At 38.4% G+C, this 27,904-nt stretch overlaps 2 protein-coding genes and 1 long non-coding RNA gene across 7 annotated transcripts in view; 1 reads left to right on the top strand and 2 right to left on the bottom strand.

Moving 5' to 3' along the window:
* Positions 1 to 21,239, top strand: part of LOC308401547 (uncharacterized protein) — a 201,331-nt gene extending 180,092 nt beyond the window's left edge. Inside the window, exons 1-5 of one of the 5 annotated variants that reach the window (XM_080889818.1) lie at positions 17,497 to 17,620; positions 19,381 to 19,436; positions 19,544 to 19,903; positions 20,333 to 20,471; positions 20,593 to 21,239. In XM_080889818.1, coding sequence (XP_080745944.1) covers positions 19,388 to 19,436; positions 19,544 to 19,903; positions 20,333 to 20,471; positions 20,593 to 20,656 — 612 coding nt within the window. In that variant the 5' untranslated portion in view covers positions 17,497 to 17,620; positions 19,381 to 19,387 and the 3' untranslated portion in view covers positions 20,657 to 21,239. Of the gene's footprint in view, positions 1 to 17,496; positions 17,621 to 19,380; positions 19,437 to 19,543; positions 19,904 to 20,332; positions 20,472 to 20,592 lie in introns of those variants that run through there. The other 4 variants (XM_080889819.1, XM_080889820.1, XM_080889822.1 and 1 more) reach the window with 4 other exon arrangements.
* LOC308401654 (programmed cell death 1 ligand 1-like) lies at positions 1,391 to 5,289 on the bottom strand. Its single transcript, XM_080889973.1, has 4 exons — positions 5,126 to 5,289; positions 4,566 to 4,642; positions 3,176 to 3,535; positions 1,391 to 1,916 (listed from the first exon to the last, which is right to left on the bottom strand). Exons 2-4 carry the CDS (start codon positions 4,627 to 4,629, stop codon positions 1,786 to 1,788), a joined length of 555 nt encoding a protein of 184 aa, XP_080746099.1. The 5' UTR covers positions 4,630 to 4,642; positions 5,126 to 5,289; the 3' UTR covers positions 1,391 to 1,785.
* Positions 6,810 to 10,488, bottom strand: LOC308401857. The gene is made up of 5 exons (XR_013972625.1): positions 10,338 to 10,488; positions 9,860 to 9,923; positions 9,331 to 9,483; positions 8,880 to 8,969; positions 6,810 to 8,303 (listed from the first exon to the last, which is right to left on the bottom strand). It is a non-coding gene; the product is annotated as an uncharacterized lncRNA (long non-coding RNA).
* Positions 21,240 to 27,904: the final 6,665 nt, after the last annotated feature.

Genomic DNA, 27,904 nt, shown 5'->3' with positions numbered 1-27,904 from the left:
TGTGTGTGTGTGTGTGTGTGTGTGTGTGTGTGTGTGTGTGTGTGTGTCTGTCTTTGTTGGGGGGAAATGTAAAAATTACACAAACTGTTTTAGAAAATGTAAAACATATTTTTTAAAGAGTTTAAGAGTTGTATTTAGTGCGTTTAAAAACATCTGTGTGGCTTGTTCACTATGTCAGCTTTGTGTGGTTTTAAGGATTTTGTAAAAAACAAAACAAACAACTTTAAAGGAGATGTATTCTGCTCATTTCCAGCTTCATGATGTTAATTTTAATTTCAATTCAATTTTATTTGTATTGCACCAAATCAAAGGTCATTTCAAGGTGCTTTATATTGTAAGGTAATAACCCTACAATACTACAAATAACTGGGTTAATGCATGATTTACAATCCAAAATAATCTTTATCTTAGACCAGATCATGGTGCAGCCCCTTAGCTCATCCTGTGTTGGAAACCAGATGTTTTAGGTCCTCCCCTTTGAGTCCAATTTAATTTAAGCAGCTGCCCCTTATAAACAGAACATTTCAACAGTGGGTGGGTGGGTCAGTCTGAAGCCTGTATTTTTGGCTTCTGAAACTTTGGCCAAGTCTAACATGAACGTCAATCACTAGAACATTACATAAGGAAAAGCAGAATAGATCCACTTTAAAACTACAAGATGAAGAACAAACAAAAAAAATTGTTTGAAAGCATACGAGCTAACTACATTAGTTTAATAATCTCAGTGTATCATTATACAAGAAGGAAACTGTTACAAGACAAATGTAAATCAGAGAATAACTCTTCTGTCACACAGACTTTGACCTCTGATATTGATAGTGTTTTTGAAAAGGTATCACAATGGTCAAGTTAGTCTGTAATATTTAACACATAACCATCATTTAAGTTAGTGTCAGTGCTCAGTGCGGACCTTCTCAGTTCACAGATGAAAACAGCACCATGATGACGTCTACTGACTAACATCTATTTGAGGTAGCTGATATAATTAATTTGTAAAAGCATCCGATTTTTCACATTTAGTGCTTTGTAACATATTCATGAAAATGATATGTGTTAATACGCACCAAAAGAGTTTTTCCCTTCTTCATTAGTAAATAACAGAGTTCCTTCTGGCTGAGATTTTACATTTAGATGGTGACTACATGCATAAGGAGACAGTCTTATCCAACCAAAGTGAAAGGAACCAATTCTCACTATTTGGTAAACAGAATTTATACTGTACTAAAAACTGTTTCCACATAGTTTGAATACAATTTGTATTTTTTTTTCTTGGCTCTGAGAAGAGAGAAAAAAAAGTGCAAAAGCCAGCACCAACACAAATATTAATAAAAATCAGTGCCCTCAGAGTTTATCCACTTTACAGTGCACCAACAACATCTCCACACCCCAACAAAGTCAGAGTTGACCTCAGGAGTGATCTGTAATAAGGCTACTACTTTACATAAATACAAATTATATTAATTATTTACAACACGTTAAAATTATGTGATGGCCTGTATTTGTATAAATGGCCTGTATTTGTATAGCGCTTTACTAGTCCCTAAGGACCCCAAAGCGCTTTACACATCCAGTCATCCACCCATTCACACACTGGTGAAGCTACATTGTAGCCACAGCCACCCTGGGGCGCACTGACAGAGGTGAGGCTGCCGGACACTGGCGCCACCGGGCCCTCTGACCACCATCAGTAGGCAACGGGTGAAGTGTCTTGCCCAAGGACACAACGACCGAGACTGTCCAAGCCGGGGCCGATTACAAGGCGAACTCCAAACTCTTGAGCCACGATCACCCATAATCGTCGTAATGCAGGGAAAGTGCAAAAATCACCACTACAAACAAACCCAGAGCTAAATAGAGACTGATCCTCTCACGGCTCTCTGGTTTCAGTGTTTCTGTCTTCTTCTTTTCAACAGCAGCTGCAAAGATATTGGACAAGTATGAGTGACAGGATCATTAAATGCAAACTTCTGTGGGCAAGAAAGTGTAAGTAATGAAGGTGAAGTGTTTAGTAGCTTAAAATTTTTGGTTTGGAGAAGCTGATGCAGAGCAAGCACTGGAGTTACACAACTCCAAGTGAATTTTAGCTTTACTCTATTTCCTCGTTTTGTGAAAACAATTTTCCAAAACCACCAACTGGTCGCTTTGTTCATTACATCTTGTTACCAGGCTGGACCCTCATTTAGCTTCAGAGCTGCCTTGTTCTGATGGACGAGTCTGGGTTGTCCGGAGAACTGTACTTGTCTGACTGCATTGACCCAAGAGTCAAGTTTGGTGGAGGGGAGCTTATGGTGTGAGGTTGTTTTTTCAAGATTGCGCTCGGCCCCTTAGTTGCAGTGAACGGGACTTTTAATGCTTCAGACAGACATTTTGGAAAATTTAACGGTCTCAAGTTTGCGGGAATAGTTTGGGGATGGCCCCTTCCTGTTCCAATATGACTGCACACCAGTAAACAGAACAAGGTCCATAAACACATGGATGAGGAAGTTACTGATCTTACGGCCACTGATCTTAAGTGGGCGGGGCGAGCGAAATTACACTTTTACTAAAAAGCCATTTAACCACACAAGGCACGAGTTATCCCTCTCTATCATCAAAGCTTTCATTACTAATGTGTTAAACAAGTTATTAAAAGTTTCTCACATCACACACACTCAACTTTATAAAGATAAATGAAAGTGCTTGTGTACTTGCGAATGCTACCTCTGTTTCCACAGTAAGCACAGACTGAAACTGATCTCAGAGCAGTGAAAGTGGAGCCAGCAGTAGCTTGGCTAGTGCAGTAATCTCCAATTGGCTCTGTCCTTGATAAAGTTTGCACCTTACTTGAATTGACATAATTGTAACTGTAATGTGACTACTAAACGTGCTACACTAATATATTTATGAAAAATAATATCCCAGTATCACGCTACTTTGTGTTTTAGCCAACACTGGATGACTTGATAATACAAGATGGTGACAATTGTAAATTGTCACCAAACTGAACTAAAAAAATGTTGTTTTCTTTGTTGTTGTTTTTTGTCATTTATTTATTTATTTTTTACAGTGATATAGATAGAAAAATGTTCCTGACTGAAAAGACACACACTGATTTAGTATCCCTTAATTATCCAAGACTAAATATTTGTTTACTATTTAGTTATTGTCCAGGATACCAACAGTGATGTCATCTTACCTGTAACAATGAGGTCACAGGTTTTGAAACTAACTTCTTCGTTAAGGACAACGATGCAGTGATACGTCCCCGTGTCGTTGAGCCTGAGATCAGTTAAGAGACATTCAAGCCGTCCTTTCCTGGCGAGCTGTGGATCACACTGCAGTCGTCCTCTGTAGTTCTCATCTGGATACACCTCAGTGCCAGTTTTGCTGTTATAGAAGAAAACCCGTGTCTTCTTTTCCACATTTATTATCTCTATTTGTAGGAAGTCAGGAGGCCTGTTGGTGTCGAAACGGAGCAGCCAGGTCAACGTGATGTTACTGTTACCTTCTGCATGATAGACCTCCTGTTCTGCACTCATAGTGAATTTAGTCTGACCTGCAAGAGGAAACAGACACAGAGTAAGTGAGGAACTATAAAAAAAATGCAGAAAGAACTCAAAAAATGAGTAAAGAAACAAATAATGAACAACTTAAGGCAGATCATTTTCACATGGTTTGTAATGACACATTTTGGTTCCCTCTGAGATTGCTTGGATATTTCCCCCTGAGTGGGGGGGGGGGGAAATAATAATAATAATAATAATAGGAAAAAGCTTCTGCAAAACAAACCAACGGAGAAACATGCAACCTCCCACAAGATTAGAAAAATACAAAGTGTGGCTAATTGGGATTATAAAATCAATTTATCCAAAAAGAGCTTCTGCCTACCCGTAAGATTTCAGAGAGTCCTTCCATGCATAATGTGTTTAATATACAAGCTGAGGCAATATTTATGGTCGGCCTATGAAGCCCCTCTCTCTCATGTCAAGTCACTCTTCCTCCCTCGAACATACACACACTCGCGCTCTTTCCTGAAATAGATTATTAACTTCAGAGTGCTGCAGAAAGGAGCTGTCTGGTACACTGATGCTCTGCACTGAATGTGACTTTGTGCCACTGCGTGTGTGTGTGTGTGTGTGTGTGTGTGTGTGTGTGTGTGTGTGTGTGTGTGTGTGTGTGTGAAGCTACAATGGAACCACCAGAAGATGCCTCATGGAGAAGGGAAAAGCAGGATGGTAGTTAGCAGCTTACAGAAAAACCCAGTATCAAAAAATACAAATAAAGAGCTGAAAGTCAGAATTGCTCTACTTTCGCTACTCAAGCTGTAATAATTTATTTTAAACATGAAGAATGGTGCAAGAATAAATCCTCTGTAATAAATAAATGAAAGAATATAAGAATTCTTCTAATTATTCTTAGAAGTATAAAAATATTTCTGTTGACATAAAATACAAAATGCACAGTTGTGATATCACATCTCATATTTTCTGTAGAAGCAAACCTTTCAAATTCTGTGTAATTACTGTATTAAATGCCGTTCTTTTAATATATATATATTAGAAACAGAAACATTAGCAGCTACTCACCGACTACAGCACAGAAGAGAGTCGCTGTTATTGCTGAGAGGAAGAGAGCTGTGCAGCCTGGCATTCTTCATTGAGCCCTAAAGAGTGAAACCGCAGAACGAGAACATTTAACTACATCATTATTTACAACATTTATTAACTGAGACAATTAATTCATATCACAGCTCCAGTAGATAATCAAGCATTATATTATGTACTGCAGCTCAGATTATCAGCTGTTATCTGATAAATCTGATAAATTAATCATGACAGGTGTATCCTTTGGAGAAACACGATAAATTAAATCCAGTTTCTTTATTCTTTTTTTAATAGTAACTGCAAATGCAAATAAATGCACAGCGGAGTGAAGTCTAATGTGGATTTAAGACGTTGTGTATTTATGCAGCAGCCCGACTCAAAACTAAATACAGTGAACAAGCATGCCTGACATGTTTATGATCTTAAGAGGAGGGCGCTGTTTTTATAATATTTCATTTAAAGCACACAAATGTCAGGAAAATCAGGAGTCTTCATAACACAGTATGATGCGGAAGGTTTTTGTACAAATGTAGCCTACTCACTGCCGTGTCTTTCTTTCCAGTTTCGGACGCAGAAGCAGCGCATTCTCAACTAAAAAAAAAAGCCCAAAAAACGTTGTTTTCTCCGGATATCTTTGGTAGAATCCACATTCCTGCTCATCCAGAGCTCAGACTTTACGTTAAGTTGCACATGGCTCCAAACACGGAAGGAACCCCCCCCCCCCAAAAAAAAAAAACCGGACGCGGGTTACTGATGAGAATAGAATGCCACTTCCTCGTTTCTCTATTGTTAGCTCAGCTGAACAGCAGTGCCCACGCTTTTACGAGTAAAGCAAAACGTACGTTTAAGGAAACAACGATGAGACATTTCATCGTTGTTTCCTTAAAAATGTTTATATTTGTGACAATATGTGAAAAATGTCCAACACACAAAATCAAACACGATCTTCACAGCTTTATAAACTTTATCTATTTAAACTGTATTAACTGAACAATCTGGAACAGAATTTTTCAAATATTTATTTAAATACGTTTAAGGTGCTACATTTACAGCATCCCTACATCAGCTCACCGTTATGCACTGCTACAGATTAACGGACCAACACATTATTTAAATCACCTTGTTCTCATCCATTTCGCACACTTTCGGTTAAATACCCGGAACAGATGAGCGAACATATTGGAGCTGCAGACAGAGCAGCCCGATAATTTAGAGCAGCGGAGAGAAAAGCGAAATAACAGAAATAAAAGTCAGTTGTTCTAAATTGCTGCAGTAAGATCAGAATTACGTGGAGAATCAATTGCTTTCTTTATGCGTTTTTCAAATACGTGGGCTGTATTATTATTATTGTTGTTAATAATAATAATAATAATAATAATAATAATAATAATAATAATAATAATAATAATAATAATAATAATAATAATAATAATTGTGTGTGGGTCGCAGGGGGAGGGGTAGCTACTGTTACCTGATTCAGAGCCTGGATTACCAGTGGGCGAATGCATAAATAATCACGAACCACGGAATATCCCACCACCAGGGCACCCAGTCACCTCTACTTTAGGCCTTCAGATTCGTAGTAAAAACATAACTCATTAATAGACTTGAAACGGGAAATCAAATACGTCATCTGTCGTTAACCCTATACTGCACAAACACACCAGTAGCACGAACAGCCTCAATCAACCAAAAATAAATATGAATAAATAAATAAATACAATAAAATAGCGGCTACTGTTAAGCATATAATGTGAATGGCCACAACCAGTGTTAAAATAAAATATTCATTCTGCCTCACAGATTTCACCCGGCCTAAAAGTCACATTTACACAGCATACAGCAGAGTCAAGTACACTTTGTAGCAAAGGCAGGACTGTGGATTTACTGCATAGTGGTAATATTAAACAGCTCAGGGGTAGTTCATAACAGGCCAAAGCGTTGGTGTCATGTGTGTGCTAGTTAAATACTCCAAATGTGACTTACTGGCACTCAAAAGTTTAGGTGCTACGTTTCCCCACTTTGGGCACTGATGTTCAAAGTGTAGAAAAATATTACGCCTCAGGAGTGAGAACGTGCTGGTCTGAGAGGTCATTCATCAGGGACATGTGTGTGAGTCATCATGGTTCAAAATGTTTTTAATCCAAGTTGGGGAATGGCACAGGGATGAGGCCCACACACTGAAAAAAATATGTTGTTGGATTTACTTAATTCAATGGTGGACATTTGTTGCACACAGATGTTTTGCTTTGGCAGCAACTTAAACAATTGAGTTAAATTAACACAATTTATTCATGTTCAATAAACCTGTGCAATTTGTGTTGATAAAATGTGACTTAAACATGTTTTGATGAAGTAATTTGAGCTCTTGAAATATTTTAATCCTTCACAATTTTCTCACTTTATCCCAACACCATTCAATAACTTTTACCCAATACTACTTGGTCACTTAAATACTACATGTTATCTTCAAATTACATTTTGCTATTATATTCTAGTATCAAATACACAATTTTCAAATGGAGGCCTTATAACAGATTATATTGTCCTCTTCCAAGATGGTTGCTGGCATCCACCAGTAACCTTTCAAAACAAAATGTCTAATTTCACTGCATTGACAGTAGGTAAAGAATTAAACTGACATTACTCCTCTACTGAATCTATATAAATCAACAGTTAAATAATGTCAGTTCTTCCGTGTTCTCTGGAATCAATCACAGCAAAGAAATTAGACTCTTTCTTTTGAAAAATGTTGGGAAAGAACAAATCAAAACATTCTATTTAAGGCCTCTGACGTCAAGATTCAGTTAAACAACAATTATAACTAAACAATTTGAGATAATGTTAGTTTCCATTAACATTAAATTAGGTTACTGAATTGGCAAACACCTTCCTATTAACATTACCCATTTTACCCCAATAACTAAAGAAATTAGCACTTGCAGGTCAAAACCTTTATTCAAGAGATGCAAAAATAACATTGATACAGTGACTGTCAAAAATTACAGCACTGATCATACTGTGACATCTTGGTTCAAAACAGCACACTTAGAAATATTCAACGTTCCTTACTTCAACTGAATGAAACTGAAAATACCATTTCACACGGCCCATATGGGATATTTAGACTGCATAACTGTTCATGCTACATCTCTTCACTAGTAAAAGAAAGAAAAAATACAAAGAGAAATTTAAAAATGCTGCCAAACAGAGAACTTGTACAGAGTAAAAGGAAAAACAAACAACAACAACAACAACAAAAAAACGGCTCGTCCTCATGGCAGTTGCAGTGTATATAAAAATGAACCCTGCGATCTGTTCCTGGAATTGAGCTTCAAAAATGCAGCAGAACAAGTGTGAGATTTAAATGTCTTCTCACCTAGAGCTGGTCACCTCACATGCATAACAGTGAGCTTTCATTGCAGGAGCAGTTTTGTCTTAGTTGTGAACTTTTCTTGAGAGCTGAGTTGCTTCCAACTCCATTACCACCCTTTGAATCACCTCAAAAGTGTAGCAGAGTTGTGATGGGTAACTCATATTGAAGGAATAAAAAAGGTCCAAACAGCATGGCTACTGCAAAGGTCACGTTATCCAGATCTTGAAGAACTACTATACCCTCGATGATGATGCCAACATCAGAAAAGTCATTGCCTGGTGCATCCTCTGGAGACAGATGTTCATTGTGGTTTTCTCAATCTGTGCAGTGGCCTCAGTCAAGTCCTGGTTAAACACAAAACATTTTTTAAGATTCCCTTTTAAACTCATCTCTTTTGAATCTACCAGTTCTAATGTTAGAGTAATTTAAACCAATGCAAGCAACATAGTAAATAGCTATAGCCAAAGAGTGGCCTGCCATGCTGCCATTCATGGTCTAACAGAGTTTCTAAGAGAGGGTGAAAAACATAATTTTACATTCGTTTTTGTTAGAAAGACACCGGCCCATCAGAAATCCAGGTTTTGTCACTCAGAAGATGTTAGAATTTAGACTTTCAGCCCCACAATTTGGTTAGCTGTTGGTCTTTTTTTTTTTTTTTTCAAACAAAAGCTAATGTAAATATTGGTGGGATTTTCCTTTGTTCACTAGAATGACAAATTTAAAGTTTTTTCACACTGATGTGACCCCTAATATAGGGGTGGGGCCTCAAGGGCCGGCGGCCGAGTTCACTACCAGGCCTCATGTGAACTTCAAATTATTAAAGAGGACTACTGGTCCTAACCAGTCCAATGAGGATCAAGTGGATAACTAAATGCATTTTTAAATGTTGCAAAGCCACAATCTACTCATAAAACACTCACCATGAACTCCTGCACCAAGATGTTGCAATTGTCTTTCACACAGATGCGGAGCACTTTGATGAGGGACTCCCTTCGAGCATTAATGTCATCCTAAAGTATTATAACAAAGAAAACAGAGATTTGTGAACTTTTCAGTAGCACAGAAGAAAATGATCCCAGACAAAAACTTAAACCAGTCAACATGCAACACCAGCATCTACAAAGCAATATCAAAAGTTCCTGTTTGACATCAACTTTATGGATATATAGTTTCCAGAACATTTATTTTTTTAAAAAGATCAATTTTTCTCAGTGGGCCAGTAAATGCATGACGAAAATTATGGCATCCTTTCGGTGGAATCAGTACTCACAGGTAATAGTTGACTGTTTCAATGGATGCAGCATAAAAATCTTTTACTGACCTAATGCAATACATATACACTTTGTAGTTAAAGAATTTTAAAGTTCTTACTGTCATTATGGCAGCTACATCCTTTAGCTTTGTGCCCTGTTCCCCCGATCACTTTGCAAACACTTTCAGCAGACTGTCAGAGAGAAACTCAGCTCCGTCAGAAACCTTGACTGTAAAGGCATGGTTGGGATGCACTGGAATGCTGCATTTCATCTGAAATGACATAAAATTATTTTGAAATAACAGCAGGCACTGTGCTTGGTTAATAATCAGTAATGTTTTGTTGAATAAAAACTGTGCTTCCAGATCTTATGGGATTAAAAAAATCCAAAGGTGTTTATTTCTGATTTGCAACCCAAGAACCCACAAGTTACAACCTCATTTTAGTTCAAGTGTGCATTAATGTGAGTCCAGTAATCACCTTTCTGACAATACATACAGGTATAAGTTAAACCTATGGCAGATTTTGGATTTCTCAGTTGTATTAATAGGGTGGTCTATTTGAGTATGCATGCACCTAATAATTATAAAAAACCTATTATAATTAAGTTACAGAAACCTTAAGCGAAAATAGAATATACTTTCTTACCATAACACCTTGAACCCACAATCCATCAGCTGACTCCTGGTGAAATGCAGAATAGATGTGGTCTCTCAATGTGCATCAACAAAAACAAAAACAAAAGGACAGCAGGTGAGGGCAGGAGGGGTAGGGATGTAAGCTAGCATAATACCGCTGATGATATTAGCTAAAGCTGTTCAATGTCCAAAATCTCACTAACACCACGGTGCAGTAAATACACAATGTAACTGAAGAGTCAGTTGACAAATCTATTCACACAGAAAACCAAATTATGTTATGAGTGCCTCGCAATTAGGTTTAATGTGATATTACGGCTCTTGTGCCAAAGACAAATTCAAATGAAAAAGCGCCAATTCTTTGACAACAGATAAAACAGCAAATAAGCTAACGGCTCTTTTTTAGCATGTTACATGGCGGCACTTTAGACGTTTAACTACATTTGGCTGAAATATGGTAAATATTAATTCAAAAAATCAAGACATACCAAAAAACGTAGAGTTGGCTGCTCGACTTGACTGAGATGGATGCATTTTTTAAACCACGATCCAAAGCCCGCGAGATGAAATCACGCGTGGTTTCACGAGATTTAACGTTGCTATCTTATTGACTTACTTCACCTGAACATGATATGAACAATTTAATACACCCTTTCTGCATATCATGTCGTTTTTACACTATATAGTTACATTTATCTTTAAAACATGAGGCAATTGTGTTAAATACATGCAAGATGCTTACATAAATCCAAGAGATGGCCAGTCCCTTTTTTTCAGTGCACAGGGACACTTGTAAGAATTTTCAGGGATATGAAGCTCATTAATCTGGTGCTGTTCTGGTTGTGTTCTTTATTATAACGTGGTAGTTAAAAATAAATTAAAAAATGTGTAGGCCTAATAGCTTTTGATAGGTATTGGCTTACAGCTCATTTTAAAAAATGCAACGTTGCACCAAGTTCATAAATCACACTTTTATTTCAAAAACGAAAGCCAGGGATAGTATTTAATTCACTTTGAGACCTTTGTATATGTTTGAATTTGGCAGTGGGTGTTGTGAAGCCCACCTTTTGCAACAGCACACTTAGCCTTTCATTTCACTGTGTCAATTCCACTGGAAACGTTGGTGCTTCTCTTTGTCAGAATAACTGTTCAGGCCAACAAGCAGAACAAGTCAAACAAGTTTCTCCTTGTGTGAGAGAGGAGACAGTTTCACTAATAAAATGGGTCATGCTGAGAAAGGATGTTGTTGAAGGAGTCCGTGTGGGATTAAAGGTTTCAGAGGAAGAAAAGAAAAACTCACACAACCTAAGTAACTTTAAGTGTTTTTTTTTAATGTGTGTGTTCACATGATGCTGGTTTATGTTGCTGATTTTCATTTTTGTGTTGGTTTGTAGTTTTGTAGTCAGCCATCAGTGAGGTGTGAGCTGACAGGAGCTGTGTTTGTCACTGTGAGGAAGGGCGAGTCTGCTCTAACTGCTGCAACAGAAGAGTTTTAATAGAAATGCTGTTCTACTCTGAGTCTGAGTCACAGTTTAACTTGAACTGTTGATCAATGAAGTGTCTCTGGTTACAGTCGAGGGCCACCATCAGCCTGCAGGCTGCACTTAGAGAGCTTTAACTGTTAGAAATGTACAAAGAAAAAATAAATGTTGGTTTTAAATTTAGTTTTAAAATGGGTACGACCAATTCATTAAAAGTGCATAACTCAGCATTTTTTTAAATTCTTTTTTTATTAACATTTATTTATTGGTTTTAACCGGTTTTACATGGTGCACCGTGAAAATAGAAAAAATAAAAACAAAGTAATAGTAATAATAATAATAATATTAAGATAGTCCACATGTTTTTTGATTTTTCCAACAGATAGCAATACAGCGCTTGGCTTCCAAAAATCCAATCGTTAACAGAGCTCTATTGTTTGCAGCAGGTACAAAATTATCCAGGTATATATTTAACATACATATTTTAGGATGAAGTGGAATCACATCACCAATAATTTGACTCAACAGATTTATTACGTACTGTACCTGAGGAACAAAAAGGACAAACACTTGCCTTCATTTAAGAAGTACATTCATACATAGGTAATCTATGGAAACACACTAGTTCACCCTTTGGGAGGAATCAGTTCCTGTGAAACATTTCTGTAAGTCAAAGTTGTGGAGAATGAATGAAACGAGTTCTTCAGGTGACTCAGCAGATCCACACCAACAAATGAAACTTCTGTGGTAGAAGAATCTGGAATTTTTTGATTTCCAATCCAGTTAAACTATTAAGGATTAAGCAACAGTGCCCATCTTTGCTCTTCTGAAATCTGTGTTAAACAACAACAAACATAAATTAGTAACAAAAATACAGCTGAGTAGAGGCTTTACAAACCACCAGCAGCCATAATGCTAAATTTTAATCTTCAAATGTTTCTGAGCCGTCTTCAACCTGCTTTTAACACAGAAAAGTCCCACAATCAATGCAGCCTGACTCAATCCTAGATGTTCAGCACACAGAGACACAGAGGTGCCGTTTAAAGTTTAGTGTTAACCTGAGTCACTGATCATTTACAGTATTACAGAGTCTGGCAGTCTTTGCATGATGTCCACATAACTGTAAGTTTCTAGCTGACTCTCAGGTGTGACAGGTGTGCCAGCAGGAAAGAGTAATAATAACCTGCATCCTGAGGTTTGTCATGCAGGATTAAAGGAGCCAGGCTTTGTTCACACAGCTGGGATTGTATTTTACACTGACCCTGGGTCAGTATAAGTATCATACAGTTTAAACGAAGCACTGAAACTTGCACATATTTATTACAGATGCATTGAAGCTAATCGAGATATTTACTGTCAATCTGTGGCTGCGATTAATCACTTTACTGAAAACTTTATTAACTAGTAACTTCATCAGTCATGACAGAAGCTAATATTTTTGTGCTAACATCGTTTAAACAGTAACAGCTTTGCTAATATAAGCTAACGTTTAAACTGTAGCTTTAAGCTAGCACCATAAAGACAGTAAAACACGTAATAATATCTACAAATGCATCTTAAAGCTGTTATATTAGCACTCGGTGTATTACTAAGATAACCAAGTTAACATTACTGACACTCGCTGACTTTTAATAGTCATTCTATAAATGCTGTCCGTTTAAACGGTCTCACCTGTACACACTGCATATTCACAGGATTCCAGCCAGAGTGGATTCTGGAGTCTTCCACGCTCCTGTTAGTGATCCTCCATCTGGATGGATGAGAACAACCTTCTGAACAATCTAGCAGGAGATGGCCCATATCTATGGGACTGATTTGTGCTAATAACGCCCATTGGACTGATAACAGCCGAAGCGGGTGAATAAAGTCACCCAGTCTAGCTGTGCCATACATCACTCCCTCCATAAATGCAATAAACAATACAAAAGTAATAGCCTATAATTAATTTATCTGCTGTATCTGCTGTTTCTCAGGTAGTTGCTTATATTATATAATATATTGTGTTCAGTATACGTCACTACAATGTGATTTTTGGAAATATATAAATATACGGACAACAGGCTCTTCCGCGGAAATCTCTTGTCGTGAATAAACAACATTTAGGGAGCTCTATAGTATTCACTGAGAGGACCCACTACCTCGACGCGAGGGGGGTACCCTGCGTGTCGATAGGTGAAGCAGAGGGAGCCTGACCATGTGTCACACATTTGACGAGTTGGGAGTGAGGACGTGTTGGTCTATCTCTCACAAACATTCTCATACAGTAAGTGAAAAATAATCAGTAGTATATAGAATCATTCCGGCTTTTGATCAGCATCATGATGCATCTGACTGAGGTCGGGGATGGACAAATTTATCGAAGCTCATACTATGAACTCACACCGTCTTCTTCAGCGAGGCTGCAACAAAACAGACTGAGCATTTGCAGAAGTAACATAAAGAAAAGTGTAATGTCTCTAACAAAAAAGTAAAGCCCATTAAATACAGCTCCTCACACACTCACTGATGGCTCACTGTATAACAAGTGGTCCAGCTTCTACAGAGTGCCAGATAAACTACTTACCCACCAAAACTTTCAGGTTTACACCCGGAAACGTCACTGACAGCACTGGTCAAATCCAAAGTTTCTCACTTTCTATTGAAACTAATGAAAGTCTGCACAGTCATTTCTGTTCATGCTGCTTCTTTTCTCTTTATCAAAGACGGAAACCAGGACGGAGACAACTTCCCCTTTTGGTAAACATATTTGGGTTGCGGGTTCTAAGATTACAGAAACACTTGAGCTGCCATGTTAGTGAGTGTTGACTCCCAGGTTTGTCAACACTCACTAGCAGTTGTAAGGTTTCCTACAACTGCTTTGACTGCACAGACTAGTTTGCAAAAACACCTTTGTTTTGTTTTATGTTGTAAGCATTAATTAATGTTGAATTAATGGTGATAATCAAAGATGAGAATTGTTAAAGGTTATACATAGATAATACATCTATATGCATCAGATAATAATTTTACTGCTGGAAAGTTTGAGCTTCACAATAAACACTCTAAAGCTTCATGTGCAACAGTTAAAGCTGGCAAAGTGCAGAAGGTGGTGACCTTCGACTTTAAGGGAAGACATTTCATTTATCAAGAGCTCATGTCAGCTGAGCAGTCTAGGAATTGCTCTGCTCTACTTGTTCATCATCTGTTGATCAGCTTGCCTCTACTTATACTGAGAGCAAACCTTCAGTCTTCACCTGAGCATTGCATGAACTGCTGTACTGAAAACTTTGAGCTGAAAGTCTGCTTCTTTGTTTCTTTCTTCAATTCAAATCGAATCGAATTGTGAATCAGAATCGAATCGATTCTAGAAATCAGTGACAACACCCAGCCCTACAGTGAAAGGTTATGCTCAAGCTAAGGCTTTTCTGCAGGAACACTTTGGAAATTATTGCAGCTGCCTACAAGGAAAAGGCATTGTCATGGGCCCCAGTTAAATCAGAGATTGCCACTTCAGGATTACGGTTTATTTCTTAGAGGACGCTGTAACACTATGAATGAAGTGCAGTACTTATATGATTTGGATACACCAGCTAATATGTTACAATAATTAATAAGTCTTTGCTTAGGCTGCTGCCCCCGCGACCCGGCCTCGGATAAAGCGGATGAAGATGGATGGATGGATGGATGGATGGATGGATAATTAATAAGTTGCTATAAGGGACCAGTGGAGGACTACAACCAGTGAAATAGAGAGATTCAATCAAACATTCAGAATCAGTGACAATGTTCAATTTGTAGAGAGACAAGAAAAGATTCTAGCAGATCATATATTTGGAAGTATCCATCCATCTTCAGTCTCAAATAATAGTGTAAAACTAGCTACTTTGAGGTCTAGAACAAAGCAGTTTTTTTGTCATGGTCTGGGTGTGTAGCTGCAAAATTCCACTGGATGTCTGAGCTTCCCTGGTATCTGCCCATGAGCAGGGCCTACAGCCTCCCTCACCTGGAGCTGATGAAGGCAATTTGGCTGGAGATTTAAGGTCCTCGCTGACACTGCTTCCTCGCCAGTTCATCAACAACCCTATTTGCTCCCAGATATTCCACCGCGCTGACAACTCATCCTGGAAATCTGGTTCAACTGCCTGCTTTTTGGAATTATTTCCTTGCCTCACCTGCCTGCCCTCCTGCCCTCACATTACCACAGAACCTTCAATGCTCAGGACAGCCGACACATGCTACCAAACCCACCTGAACCACACCACCTCTCCTTCAACGGTTCTATCTCCCACCTGCACAGTAAGACAAAGAAATTCATAGCCTCCACTCTCTCCAGAAAACCTCACTGACTACCATTTTAACACCGCTCTCCTCTCTTCTAGTGCGTGCTCCTGTTGCTTTCTTGGACCTGTCACTCTGCTTTTCCTACTCTCTACATGCCCCGTTTATCAAGCCTTAAGTCGAGTGCCATAGTAAATGTTATTCTTATCCTGATTAATAAAATGCTGTTAAAACCTTTCCTTAGCCTCTGCTTTGGGTTCTCTGCACGTGGGTTTTGTTTTGGTACTCTCACTATGACAGTGACAGTTTTGGTATTGATGTAACTGCTGTGTATTGGGCACATCAGCAAGGATTGTAGAAAATGTCTCTCATGCAAAGTGTGTCATTTGACACACTTGAAGCATTCATTTGTATGAATGCTTCATATTCATACAAAGGGGTGAAGAAACATAAATTAAGGGAAAAAATACTGTTCAGGAAATACTGTTCCTGAACGTAGTCATGATGAACAACTTGCTTTGGCCAGAGAAAACCAACATTTTATGAAGGTGGTCACAGATTCAATTGTAAAAAGTCACTATCAGGTTGCATTGCCACTGAACAGGAGTCAGCAAAATATGTGAAAGAATCAAAAGATTGTTGAGCAACGTACTCAAAACCTAAAGAGCAGGGTTAAGAAAGATCCTTTATTTCAACAACAGTACACAGACCTTATGAATGAGATAATTTCCAAAGCATTTGCAGAAGTGCCTTTAGAAGAACTCACACATAGTGATGGGAGATCAGGATTTACTCCACACTTTGATGTGTATCACCCTCAGAAGGGTAAGATTTGTGTTGTGTTTGACTGTGAAGCATGATACATAGAATCCTTTGAAAGAGATGATGGTACTTCGAATGGGATTGACAGCCATTACTATGGTAAATTGTATGGATTACATTTGGAAACAGGAGTTGCATATGGAGTTTCTGGAGACCTGGCTCTCACGACTCTTACCTTCTACAACCTGAACAGGAATGGTACTACTGCCAAGGCAGGGGAGCATGGCAGTTGGGCCATACTGTCGACACCAGAAAACCTGCTCTCCCTCAGTCTTACGGGACACAAGGGAGTGAGATTCCACTCCATCCTCCAACCAACAAATTTCATGTGTTCAGATGTTGTATTAACAGTGTCAAAACTATTATTCCTAAATTTTAAAAACCACATTTAAGATCTCACCATTCCCTTTGAAAATCATTAAAACCCATCTTCTAAAGCAGACGACATGTTTTAGGTGAGGAGACTTGCTACCAAGGAGGATCATGTAAGGAGAACAGGAGCTGTCTGATAACTCCTATGTCAGAAATGTGTTCATGATGAAGGGTGGAACATTGGCGATGATGACTTTCTTTGTAGGATTTCCCAGCGAGAGAACAGTAGTTGGAGTGCTCTTAGTCACTACTCACTGAGCTGATGCACCTTATGCTGTTTACAAAGATGTACTAGCATGGTTCACAACCATGCTGGTAGAGGTTAGTTAACCCCCACTTTTAACAGAAACCCTAATACCAAACAGAAAACAGTTTGAAACTATTCATTCATTCATCCACCACAAACGCTCAGACAGAGAGTTTGTGCAAATATTATTGGTCATCGTTGCTGTCATGAAACAGCTGGATGAATAAAGTCAGTCATCTGCCAACTAAGTAAGAAGAGACAATAGCAGTATGTATTTGATCTTTCTTATATTTTCTCCATTATAAAAATGGGCCATCCACAGAGTTAAAGTCAGCTCTAACATTTCAGACACAGTCTCTGTCTGAAAGTTGTTTGGTAAACACTTCTAGCTGCCCTGTCAGAGGACATGACCTATCTTCTCACTTGAATACCGAGAAAGCCCTGGCATGCCAGTGACTGGGACTTCCTGGAATCACTAAGAGGAGGGACGTGCCACAGAGAAGGTGACTGGGTTTCTACGAGTTTTGAATCAAAATGAAAACCCCTCCGTTTCTAGCCTGATGTCTGCCAGTTAAAAGAAGAAATAACAGCAGTAAGTATTTTAACTGTTTTTATGGCTTACTGCATGCATGTGTTGCTTTGCATTTTTAAGTAAACGGTAAATGGTCTGAGTGTTTTTCAAAATAAAATATATGGCTGAATTATCATTAGCTGTGATATTTTTATTTAATAATTGTACCAGATAATGTTAATGTTCAATCCAGACTGTTGGCTTTGTTTGATTTCAGAGAGATAGTCCTACTCCTTTTCTCTTGTCTTTTTACTGTTATTTTATACAAAGCTGAACAAGTGATTATGTCATTTCTGATTTCACTGTAATGTGAGAACTCAGAGGCACATTTTATGAGTTACACTTTATATTTTGCTGTCACCAATGGAGAAAACTTGTGTTTCCCTTTGTCAGTCTCTGCATCCCTGAAATGAAACTTCTGCAGCAGAAAAGTGGCATGAAAAAATTTTTTTTTACTCCATTAACAAATCACAAGGTTATTATAACAACTGTACCGTCTGAAGACTTTGTTTACAATACAAAACACCAACACATTAGCATGAAGGAACTGACTGGGGAGCAGCACTCTGTTGAGTTGGTCACCATAAACTCTGTAAACACTCAATGCCCAGAACTAAAAATCTAACTAAATACAAGTTAATGTCCGGTTATTCTTCAAAGACTCTGTTTTATTCATTGCTCTGTTTAATGATTTGTAAGAAACAAAGGGGTGTCATAGTTTATGGGATGATTTGACCAAGTCCTGATGTGGAGGACCCAAATGAAGACACTTGGAGACAGTTTTATGTTCTTGGAGATAATTTTAAGCATGAAATATAAAAAGAACCACAAACAAAACTGTAAAAGGCACAAGAAGCTTTATAACACTGGGGACATGAGATGGAAAGAAAAAAGACAAAGCAACACTGGCACAATATTTACACAGGAGGGAGATTTAGGGGAGTGGAGACAGCTGGGAAACAGAGCATGAATCAATTAAACATGATGAGACAGGGGAAGGCAAACCAACCATATTCCATGAGACAAAGGGCTATCAAAATAAAACAGTAAGCTATTAACACAGAGAGTAAGTAATAGGCTAAACAGACATGGGCCCAAGACAGAGTGGGAAGAGAAAACGATGAAACAGATGAACATATTGACAGGAAGAGAGACAACACATAGAGCAAGTAGTACAAACATATTAACTTCAATCAGACAGCCACAGAGACAAAATTCAGACAGACTGGACACGAAGGGAGCCAACATAAATAGAAAGGAACAAAGAACCATAAATAAAAAACTCAGGAAACAGACCATAAATCTTCTTATCATTTTACTTTTAAAGAAATATATAAACTCCAATGTCACGGGTTACATGTATCCCACCTAGTTAACTGTACATAAATGTATACTTCTTCCTCTTCCTCTCGCTATGTACAGAAGCCAGATACATATGCTGACTCTGACTATATGTCTATAGCTGGGAATGTGTCTTTTTATGTGTGTGTAGGCATGTGGATTTGGATGTGTTTGTGTGTGTGTTTCTGTTTGAAAAGAAAAGCCTTCAAACACATACAAAAACATCACTGTTTCCCTCTGGTGGACAAACTCTGTAACTACAACATGTTTCTAAAAGACTTCAAGCCTCCATTGATATTTTTGCAGTTCCTCATTATGTCTGTGCGTAGATGCTGTGATGAGCGAATGAAGTCAGACTGTAGATTTTCCTTCTTCTAGCTGTATTGACTGACCTTTGACCTCATGTGTTGATGACTCTTCACCTCTGTCTCCTCTCACAGGGAGAAGATGATCTGCAGGATCCTGCTGCTCATCATCCTCACCTCATGTGTCTCTGGTTAGTTTACAGCTTCACTTTATGAACTCCAAATAAAGCTCAACAACAGATTTGTTCCAGTTCTCAGTGTGTCTGCTCCTCTCTTTCCCTCTCTGTCTCCTCAACAGGATCATTTGTAGTCAATGTGACACAGACCTGCTATCAGGCAGAGGAGAACCACAACATCACACTGGAGTGGACGTTCACCACCAAACCTGACAGATCCACCAACATGCTCAACATCTTTTGTGAACTCTTTATCAGTGATGAAGTCTCAGTCCTGTATCATGTTCATGAAGGTGTTGAGGTGTCAGAGTCTCAGAATGAAAAGTTTTCAGGACGAGTCCAGAGTGACAAAGACGCCCTCAGAGAAGGACGAATCAGACTTCAGCTGTGCAGACTCAGGACTGATGACTCGGGTCTGTACCTGTGTGAGGTCAACACTGATTATGGCTTCAGTGTTGGAAGATGTCAACTCAACGTCACTGGTCAGTTATAGAATCCAGATTTTTTTAAGGTATTATTATCACTGTGAGTCTGACAAAATTTCATGGAGTTCAGATCCAGAGAAGGCCATTATTTTTCTGATGATCATTTTCTTTTTGTGTTAGAGAATGTTACAAAACATTTTCTCTGCAAACAATTCGCTTACAAAGTTGATTTACTGTTGTTCTTCCTTTTTGTTCCTGGCTCAAAATTAGTTCCCACGTTAGAGTGTTGTGGTCTCTTTTCTTAAGGTTTTGTTTAGTCTTCCTTCTCCGGCCTTTCACAGTTTATGACTGAAAGTTGTGTTGTATAGCCTGTTACACTATAGCAAGAGAGAGTTTGTGCTCAGAAACTGTTTTATATTTGTTAGTAGTTTAAAAAAAACATAAAGAAAAATGTAAAGTTCAGTTTGAGTTTTGGTCATTTTGCAGGAGCCAAAAATTCAAAGCAAAACTACTGGAAGACAGTTAAAACTGCTTTGGCAGGTGGACAGATTGCAGTTATAATACTTGCTGGTTTGATTGTCGGAATAGGTGAAATAGTTGACCCTAAATTCTTCATTAGCAAAGGGTAAGTTAGTGTTTCCTGTCATTTTAAAAAACAAACTACATTTTTAAAACCCTGTTTTCTGATTTTTGTCATTGTTTTATGTTTATTTTTTTGGTTTACTTTACTTTTGCTTACTCTACAGAGTAAGAGAAGAGACCGCATCAGATGCAGATGAAACAACAGTTCCTCCTCAACTATTGGTGTGAAGTATTTTCTTACACTTTACTGATTACACTGAATAAAACTTGCTGATACTTAAAATTCACTCAAGGAGATCTCCCTCACAATTAGATAACTTTTTCATGTTACTTGTCAAGGAAAATTGTTTTATTTTTATTAAAATGATAGCTTGGTAAAATCAACCAGACCAGTGCACCAATTATCATTCAAGTTCTTCAATCTGATTTTTAAAAGATTTATAAAAGTGTTAAAATAATTTTGGCTTACAGATATGCAAACAAACCATGCTACACACCATGTTTAGTGACTGAGAATGTGATAAGGATTTGTATGAGTTTGGCAAATTGTGTCTAAGTACATGAACAGTGTTAAAAGGTTTGGCCCTAAGAGTGCTTGATTCAAAAACTAAGTTAAAGACACAGAATTTGGCTTAAAAAACTGGAGTTTATTTTTTCAGCAATTTAGAAAAACTCTAACATCCACTCTTTCGAGTAGTAGACTCCTATACTAAATCCAGCTATATTCCACATGCACAGATCTAGAGGAGAGCTGCTGAAACAGGTGTGACTGGTAAGATAAGTTCTGCAAAGCTACTCAGGTCCCCTTGTATTTATCATGCAAAGACTGATCAAATGATCACTGACTTAGGTTAACTAATATATATATATATATATATATATATATATACACACATATATATATATATATATATATATATATATATATACATATATATATATATATATATATATATATATATATATATATATATATATATATATATATATATATATATATATATATATAGGCTGGGGTCTATCACACCAGGCAAGACCCCAGGTGCAGGCTGTGTAAAGATGCCCCAGAGACAATCCAGCACATAACAGCAGGGTGCAAGATGCTAGCAGGCAAGGCATACATGGAACGCCATAACCAAGTGGCCGGCATAGTGTACAGGAACATCTGTGCCGAGTATAACCTGGAAGTCCCGAGGTCAAAATGGGAGATGCCCCCAAGGGTGGTGGAGAATGACCGAGCTAAGATCCTGTGGGACTTCCAGATACAGACGGACAAAATGGTGGTGGCTAACCAACCGGACATAGTGGTGGTAGACAAACAGAAGAAGACGGCCGTAGTGATCGATGTAGCGGTTCCGAATGACAGCAATATCAGGAAGAAGGAACACGAGAAGCTGGAGAAATACCAAGGGCTCAGAGAAGAGCTCGAGAGGATGTGGAGGGTGAAGGTAACGGTGGTCCCCGTGGTAATCGGAGCACTAGGTGCGGTGACTCCCAAGCTAGGCGAGTGGCTCCAGCAGATCCCAGGAACAACATCGGAGATCTCTGTCCAGAAGAGCGCAGTCCTGGGAACAGCTAAGATACTGCGCAGGACCCTCAAGCTCCCAGGCCTCTGGTAGAGGACCCGAGCTTGAAGGATAAACCGCCCGCAGGGGCGTGCTGGGTGTTTTTTTTTTTTTACATATATATATACATTATATTATATTATTATAGTATTATTATAGTATTATATATATATATATATATAATACTATAATAATATAATCAGGTATAATATATAATCAGGTTTTGGATCAGGTTACATTGAGTCTGTGACTTTTCTCTGTTGAAAACAGGCAAACGATGGCTCAGAGGGCTGTGAAGTTACACATTTAGAAGCATAAATGTCCACACTCTTTATCCTATGTATTAAAATAAAAAATGTCATGGTCAGTGCTGTGTGGCAGGTAGGGTGTAGGACCCAAACACAGAACACTCAGAGGAATAAACTCAAAACGTAGCTTTAATGCTCAACAAACTTTTCATAATAAAGTAAACTTCACGAAAAGCAAACCAAAAACTAAACCAGGACCACACAGAGAAACCAACAGCACAGTAAGAGTACTGCAGGAGATACAGCTAAGAAAACAAAGGGTTTATATGCACATGGGAGTGATCAGGGAAGGGGAGACAGGAGGGGAACACAGCTGGGATTAATTAGACATAACAAGACAAAGGAAGCAAATAGGAATAAGAACTTAAATAGGAAGTATAACACAGAGACCTGACTGACCGGGGAGACAGAGGGAACAAGGAGACAAGACATGCCACGACGAGGAACATGAGAATAAGCAAAATGAGAGACAGGAGAGTCAGTGTAACAAATTGATCAGTCGTCTTATTGTTTCATGTGATACAACGTACATCATCTTTATTGCACAAGGGTGTAACCATCGGTTTCCTTGCTTCTGTCCATTTTCAGTTATTTCACTTTGTGCAAATCAAGCCAACTCTTACAAGTTTATTTTTTATTTTGTCTGAGATCACGGGGTTGGCAGCCTTAGCAGAGAAACTCAGACCTTTAAAACAAAATAACTGATGAGACTCTGACACTCAAATAAAACTGTGCACAGTTTTGTCAGCTGATACAAGTTTTTCTGAGTGTTGGACGTTTACCTCAAAATTAAAAGTGAAAGAAAAAATGAACCATAAACAAAGAAAGACATGAATGAATCATCCTGTGTGCACAATATGTTATTGTGTTTTAAAACTGAAGCCAAACACAGCCGTCTGCTAGAGTCGACGTGTTAAAGAGGATAAAAAGCTACCAACTGAAAGAAGAACAGACAACAGCAGTGTGTATTTCTCTTAAAGAAATTTACTTGTTTTATGTGTAGTGTTTATTTGTGAAGCTGAGTGTGAATGGGACTAATGATTAAACACTTTGTATATTGTGTGAGTTATGAGTTATGAGTCTTAACAGACATGTTGAACAGTGAGCTGGCGCTTTTTTTTCATTAAAAATATTCAGGCTGTTGTTTGTTCTTCCAGCTGATTATTAAATCAATCAGACAGTGACACAAAGCTTGCAGCTCTCTCTCCAACAAACAAGTAAGTAGACTTTAACCATCCTGTATGACTCTTTGTGTTGCTGTACTGCAAAAGATGGAATTACAGAAATTACAAGCAGACACCTTTTACGTATTGCAAGGACTCTTTAAAAGCTGAGCGCCACTCAGCCAATAAAATCACTCTGCCTGTAACTTCATGACTGCAGAATGTCAGAGAAAAGATGAGGAAACAACTGTATCTTTAACTCTTTTTTTATGGACTCCTGCGTTCTACCTCTTTACTGTTATTGTCAAGTTACAAGATCTTGCAGCTAACTAAAATTTTCTTTGCATGATGATGTCATTTCTGATATGTTAGAACTCAGAGGCACATCTTATGAGTTACATTTTAGATTTTGCGGTCAGCTTTGAGAAACCTTGTGTTTCTTTCATCAGTCTCTGCATTCCAGATGAGAAGCTTCTTCAGCAGAAAAGCAGCATGACAAAAAAGACAATTTACTCCATAAAAACTAGTTCTTATCACAAGATTATTAAAATACTGGATACCTCAGCATCCTACTACTCCTTAGCATGAGAAAATGAGGTGTTCAGGTGCAGTGGGGCTGTTGGGGACCGTGAACTTTGCAAGAAGTCAGAACCCAGAAGTAAACATGATCATTTCTATGAGTCAAAGGACTATCAAAGAGTTATGTAAGTGTACGTTATCCGATTGTTCAGTCTGACGTCACTAGCCGTGTCTGGGTCTAAACTCCGCTGCACGTCCTTATATCAAACGATCACTATGGCATTACTGAGAGTTGAAAAACTGTCTAAAGTCTTTCATCTTTAATAAAATGATCAGCGTTCTGCTCTACCAGGTGTAACAATTGAGTTTAACATCCAGGCATCCATGAAAACGGAATTTATGACATTTAACGGAGTTAGAAGTTAGCAGGAAGTTAGCTCGCTAGCTTCTATCTAAATACAATATAGCATGTCCTGACTGCGGGGTTTTGGAAACAAAGTAAAACGTACAGCTCTGTTATCACTTCCAACATAAATGAAGACAGAAAACTAAACAGCAGTGACGTTTGTAGGGTTACTGAAGTTTGGCTAGCTGGTATATAATGATGTGCTACGTGACCGCTAGCGACACAGCTATGTGCATAATATAAACAAGCTAACTTTTTTTCCACTCGATAAAAGTTAACGTGAGTGTTCTCGGTGGTCAGGAACAAATGTAATCGCATGGCAGGATGCTGTAAAAGGACCAAACTTCAGCCAGGAGAACAACTGAGATAATCCAGCCACAATACGAGGTTAGTCATTCATATACTGCTGCATGGGCTGGGCTGTAGTTACATCCTAAGGTTTTAAAAACTGAGCTTAAATAAATGATTAGCGGTAATAAAACCCAAGGGAGGTCAACAGTGATCACTGACTGTTTTAGGAGCTTTTTGAGATCAAATAGAAGAAAATACATAACATTAAACATGTTAACAACACAAAAGCCATATTAAACGCAGACTACGTTAGGCCCGGAAGTAGGATTTGTCATGTCATCACTGAACAACCGGATTACATGAAGGGTTTAGGAGTTTCAGCTCCTTAACCTGTGCCACATTTTTTAGAGGGACCAAAAGCATTGCAAAATGTATTCAAAGGCTATTTCATGGGCAGGTGTGGCAGTCCCTTTTTTATGCCATTATCAATTAAGCAGATAAAAGGCTTGGAGTTGATTTGTGGTGTGGTGCTGGCATTTGGCATGTTTTGCTGTGAAAAGACAACATGGAGATGCAGAAGAAAAAGCCATCGTTAAGTTCTAAAAACAAATAAAACCCATCAAAGAAATTTCTTGATGCATTCTCAGTCATCCAGGAAAGTAAATCTCCAAAAAGTTGATTCTGTTCATCTGGACGTAGCGTTTTGTGGGAGAAACGTTTCGTCACTCATCCAAGTGACTTTATCAGTCTCAGCTGACTGCAGGTTTCCCCAATCTTATAAACAGAACATTGTACATGACTGAAACCAGCCCACTGAAGGAACAATAGGCTGGGAGGTCAGTTCCTTAATCTTAATTATGCAAATTCTCATGACCATTGATCATTAATTATGATACTGTGGAAAAATCAGGTAACATCAAGTTGAACAGTATGGCAAAGCCATGAAGATCCACTTGGAAAAATAAATCTGTTGGACATTTTTCTTGGCCTTCAGACAGCAATTCTGATTGGTACAGTGTCGAAAGGGACAGGCAACCCCCCCCCCCCAAAAAAAAAAAAAAAAAACTGAGATGCAAAACAGATTTTCAATAAGCTCATGAAAAATTGCAGTTTCATGCAAACTGAACTTTAAAAATAAGAAGCACAAAGTTGTTTTTTTTTCCAGAGTGAAGGAAATTGCCTTCCCGGGTTTCCTCCGTGGCGTGAGCGATAAGCAGAGTTTGTCCTTTCCTTATAAGACTCCTAATTATTCAAAGTAACACTCAGGTATGCCGTTCAGCGGGGTTAGTTACGATATCGGGAGCAGCTAGGAGAACAAAGTGATACAGAAACTGTTCAGATTGCTTTCCCAGAATCAACTCAAAGGTTTATTTGATACACAGCAGTTTATATAGAGAAAAAAGGTTCGTGTGTCAGCTTTCCCAGTTCAAACCGGTACAGACTAAATAAGGAAACGTCTTCCTGCCTTCTGAGCAAAGTATCCCTTGTGTAGTTTATCAGTTCAGCTATAATTTATGATCATCCCAGCAAAATACACTCCTAGACATAAAATACAGAGTTCTTTCATTAGTGAATTCTGAGACAAACCACCTAGCCTTTAACGAGCCTTTTTCTAAGAGATAAGGAAGGGAGGATGGGAGTAAGGAAGTGGTCTCATCTCTGTGGTGTTTTCGACCTTGGGGTACCAGCTTGTGAGTCCTACACATTAATTCTTGGGTCACAGAGAAAGAGAAAAACAACTAGTAGATGAGCCTTATTGAGTAACAGTTTTCCTGTATAAAACAATATCCCGTAAATGCTTACCGTGGTATCAAAATATCATAACAGTTCTCCCCTTTTATCATGTAATGATAACATAGTATAAAGACAGAATGTAATAACATAATATAAAGATAAATCATAAATGTGAAACAAATCATAAATGTGAAACAAATCATAAATGTGCCTTCGAGTGAGCTTAATATCAAAATCTTAAAAAGAAGAAAAGAAAAAGAAGAAAACGTCAGTCTCTTCTTTGACGATTGAGTAATTCACAATCTAATGCTCAATACATACATCAGGATCATCATTGATGACATCTGACACATAATCTGGGTCAATTTGTGCCAATTGCAAATACATTGAAGTAGCTGTAGTAGTAGCTATACGGGTTATCATTGAACGTACACAGGGTACCACACAACAGGCAATAATCATCAAAAACAAAATAATACATGCTACAATGGTTACAAAAGCTACAATTAGTTCCTTCCATTTTCCAAACGTGTCCTGCAGCCACTTGTCTATCCACTGACCGTGACCTGCATTGGCTCTTAGTTCTATCTGCAATGCTTCAAGTTTATTCATAGCTTGTGTGAATGAACCGTTAGGGGCTGTATTATTGGGAATGAAAGTACAACAAACATCTCCGAACATCGCGCAAACACCTCCTTTCTCAGCTAACAGCATGTCTAAGGCCATCCTATTTTGCATGGTCATTAAAGAGGTAGCCGACATCTGTTCTCCTAGGGCCTTAAGGGCCGTATTGGTCAAATTAGTAAGTCTTTGCTGATTGTAATAAACATAATTGATCCAGGCTACATTTTTGTTTACCTGTATATGCGGTATTAGTGAGGCAAACCCTGCAGATATTTCCCCTTGTGCCTTTAATTCCCTTGGTATCCCGCGTGGAACCCCTATAGCATCTATGTAAACGTTATGTGAGTAAGCGGAGCGTTTTGTACGTCTGCTGGATACAGGCAGATCTGAGGTTTGTTGTATTAGTAGTTCTTGAGCTAAAGTTACTAGACCGCAGGTACCGGTCCAATTAACAGGTAAAGCCACTCTAAGGGTATTATTGCACATCCAATAAGCATGTGGGATTGGTCTGGTCAGGCGCGAAGCTGTAAAGCCTTTTAATATGCCTCCCCAGTACGAGTCGTTTAGTGTGTTGGGCGAATGCAGGATTGTGGAGTTATCTGAATGCGTACTTATATATGCATATAGATAAAAAAACATATGTCTATGTTGTGTCCTGTCAACACTCGCTGCTAGCCATGTTTCGTTACAGCGTGCTCCTGGAGAGTCAGAAAAAAATGTATAGTTTTGCGCGTCATAATTTATGTTTTCAAGTTTTGGTCGGTGTATGCATGTCATCAAGATATTTGGGTGATGGCGCACCTGTTTTGGGGGCGAGAGAGGTTCAGTGCGGTCTTCGGGGCGCTTCATTGGGTTACAGGGGTGGG

Source organism: Rhamphochromis sp. 'chilingali' (genome assembly GCF_963969265.1).
Source record: "Rhamphochromis sp. 'chilingali' genome assembly, chromosome: 1".
Taxonomy (NCBI): Eukaryota; Metazoa; Chordata; class Actinopteri; order Cichliformes; family Cichlidae; genus Rhamphochromis; species Rhamphochromis sp. 'chilingali'.
The sequence above is the reverse complement of the archived record's forward strand: the minus strand, read 5'-3'. Positions and strand labels throughout refer to the sequence as shown.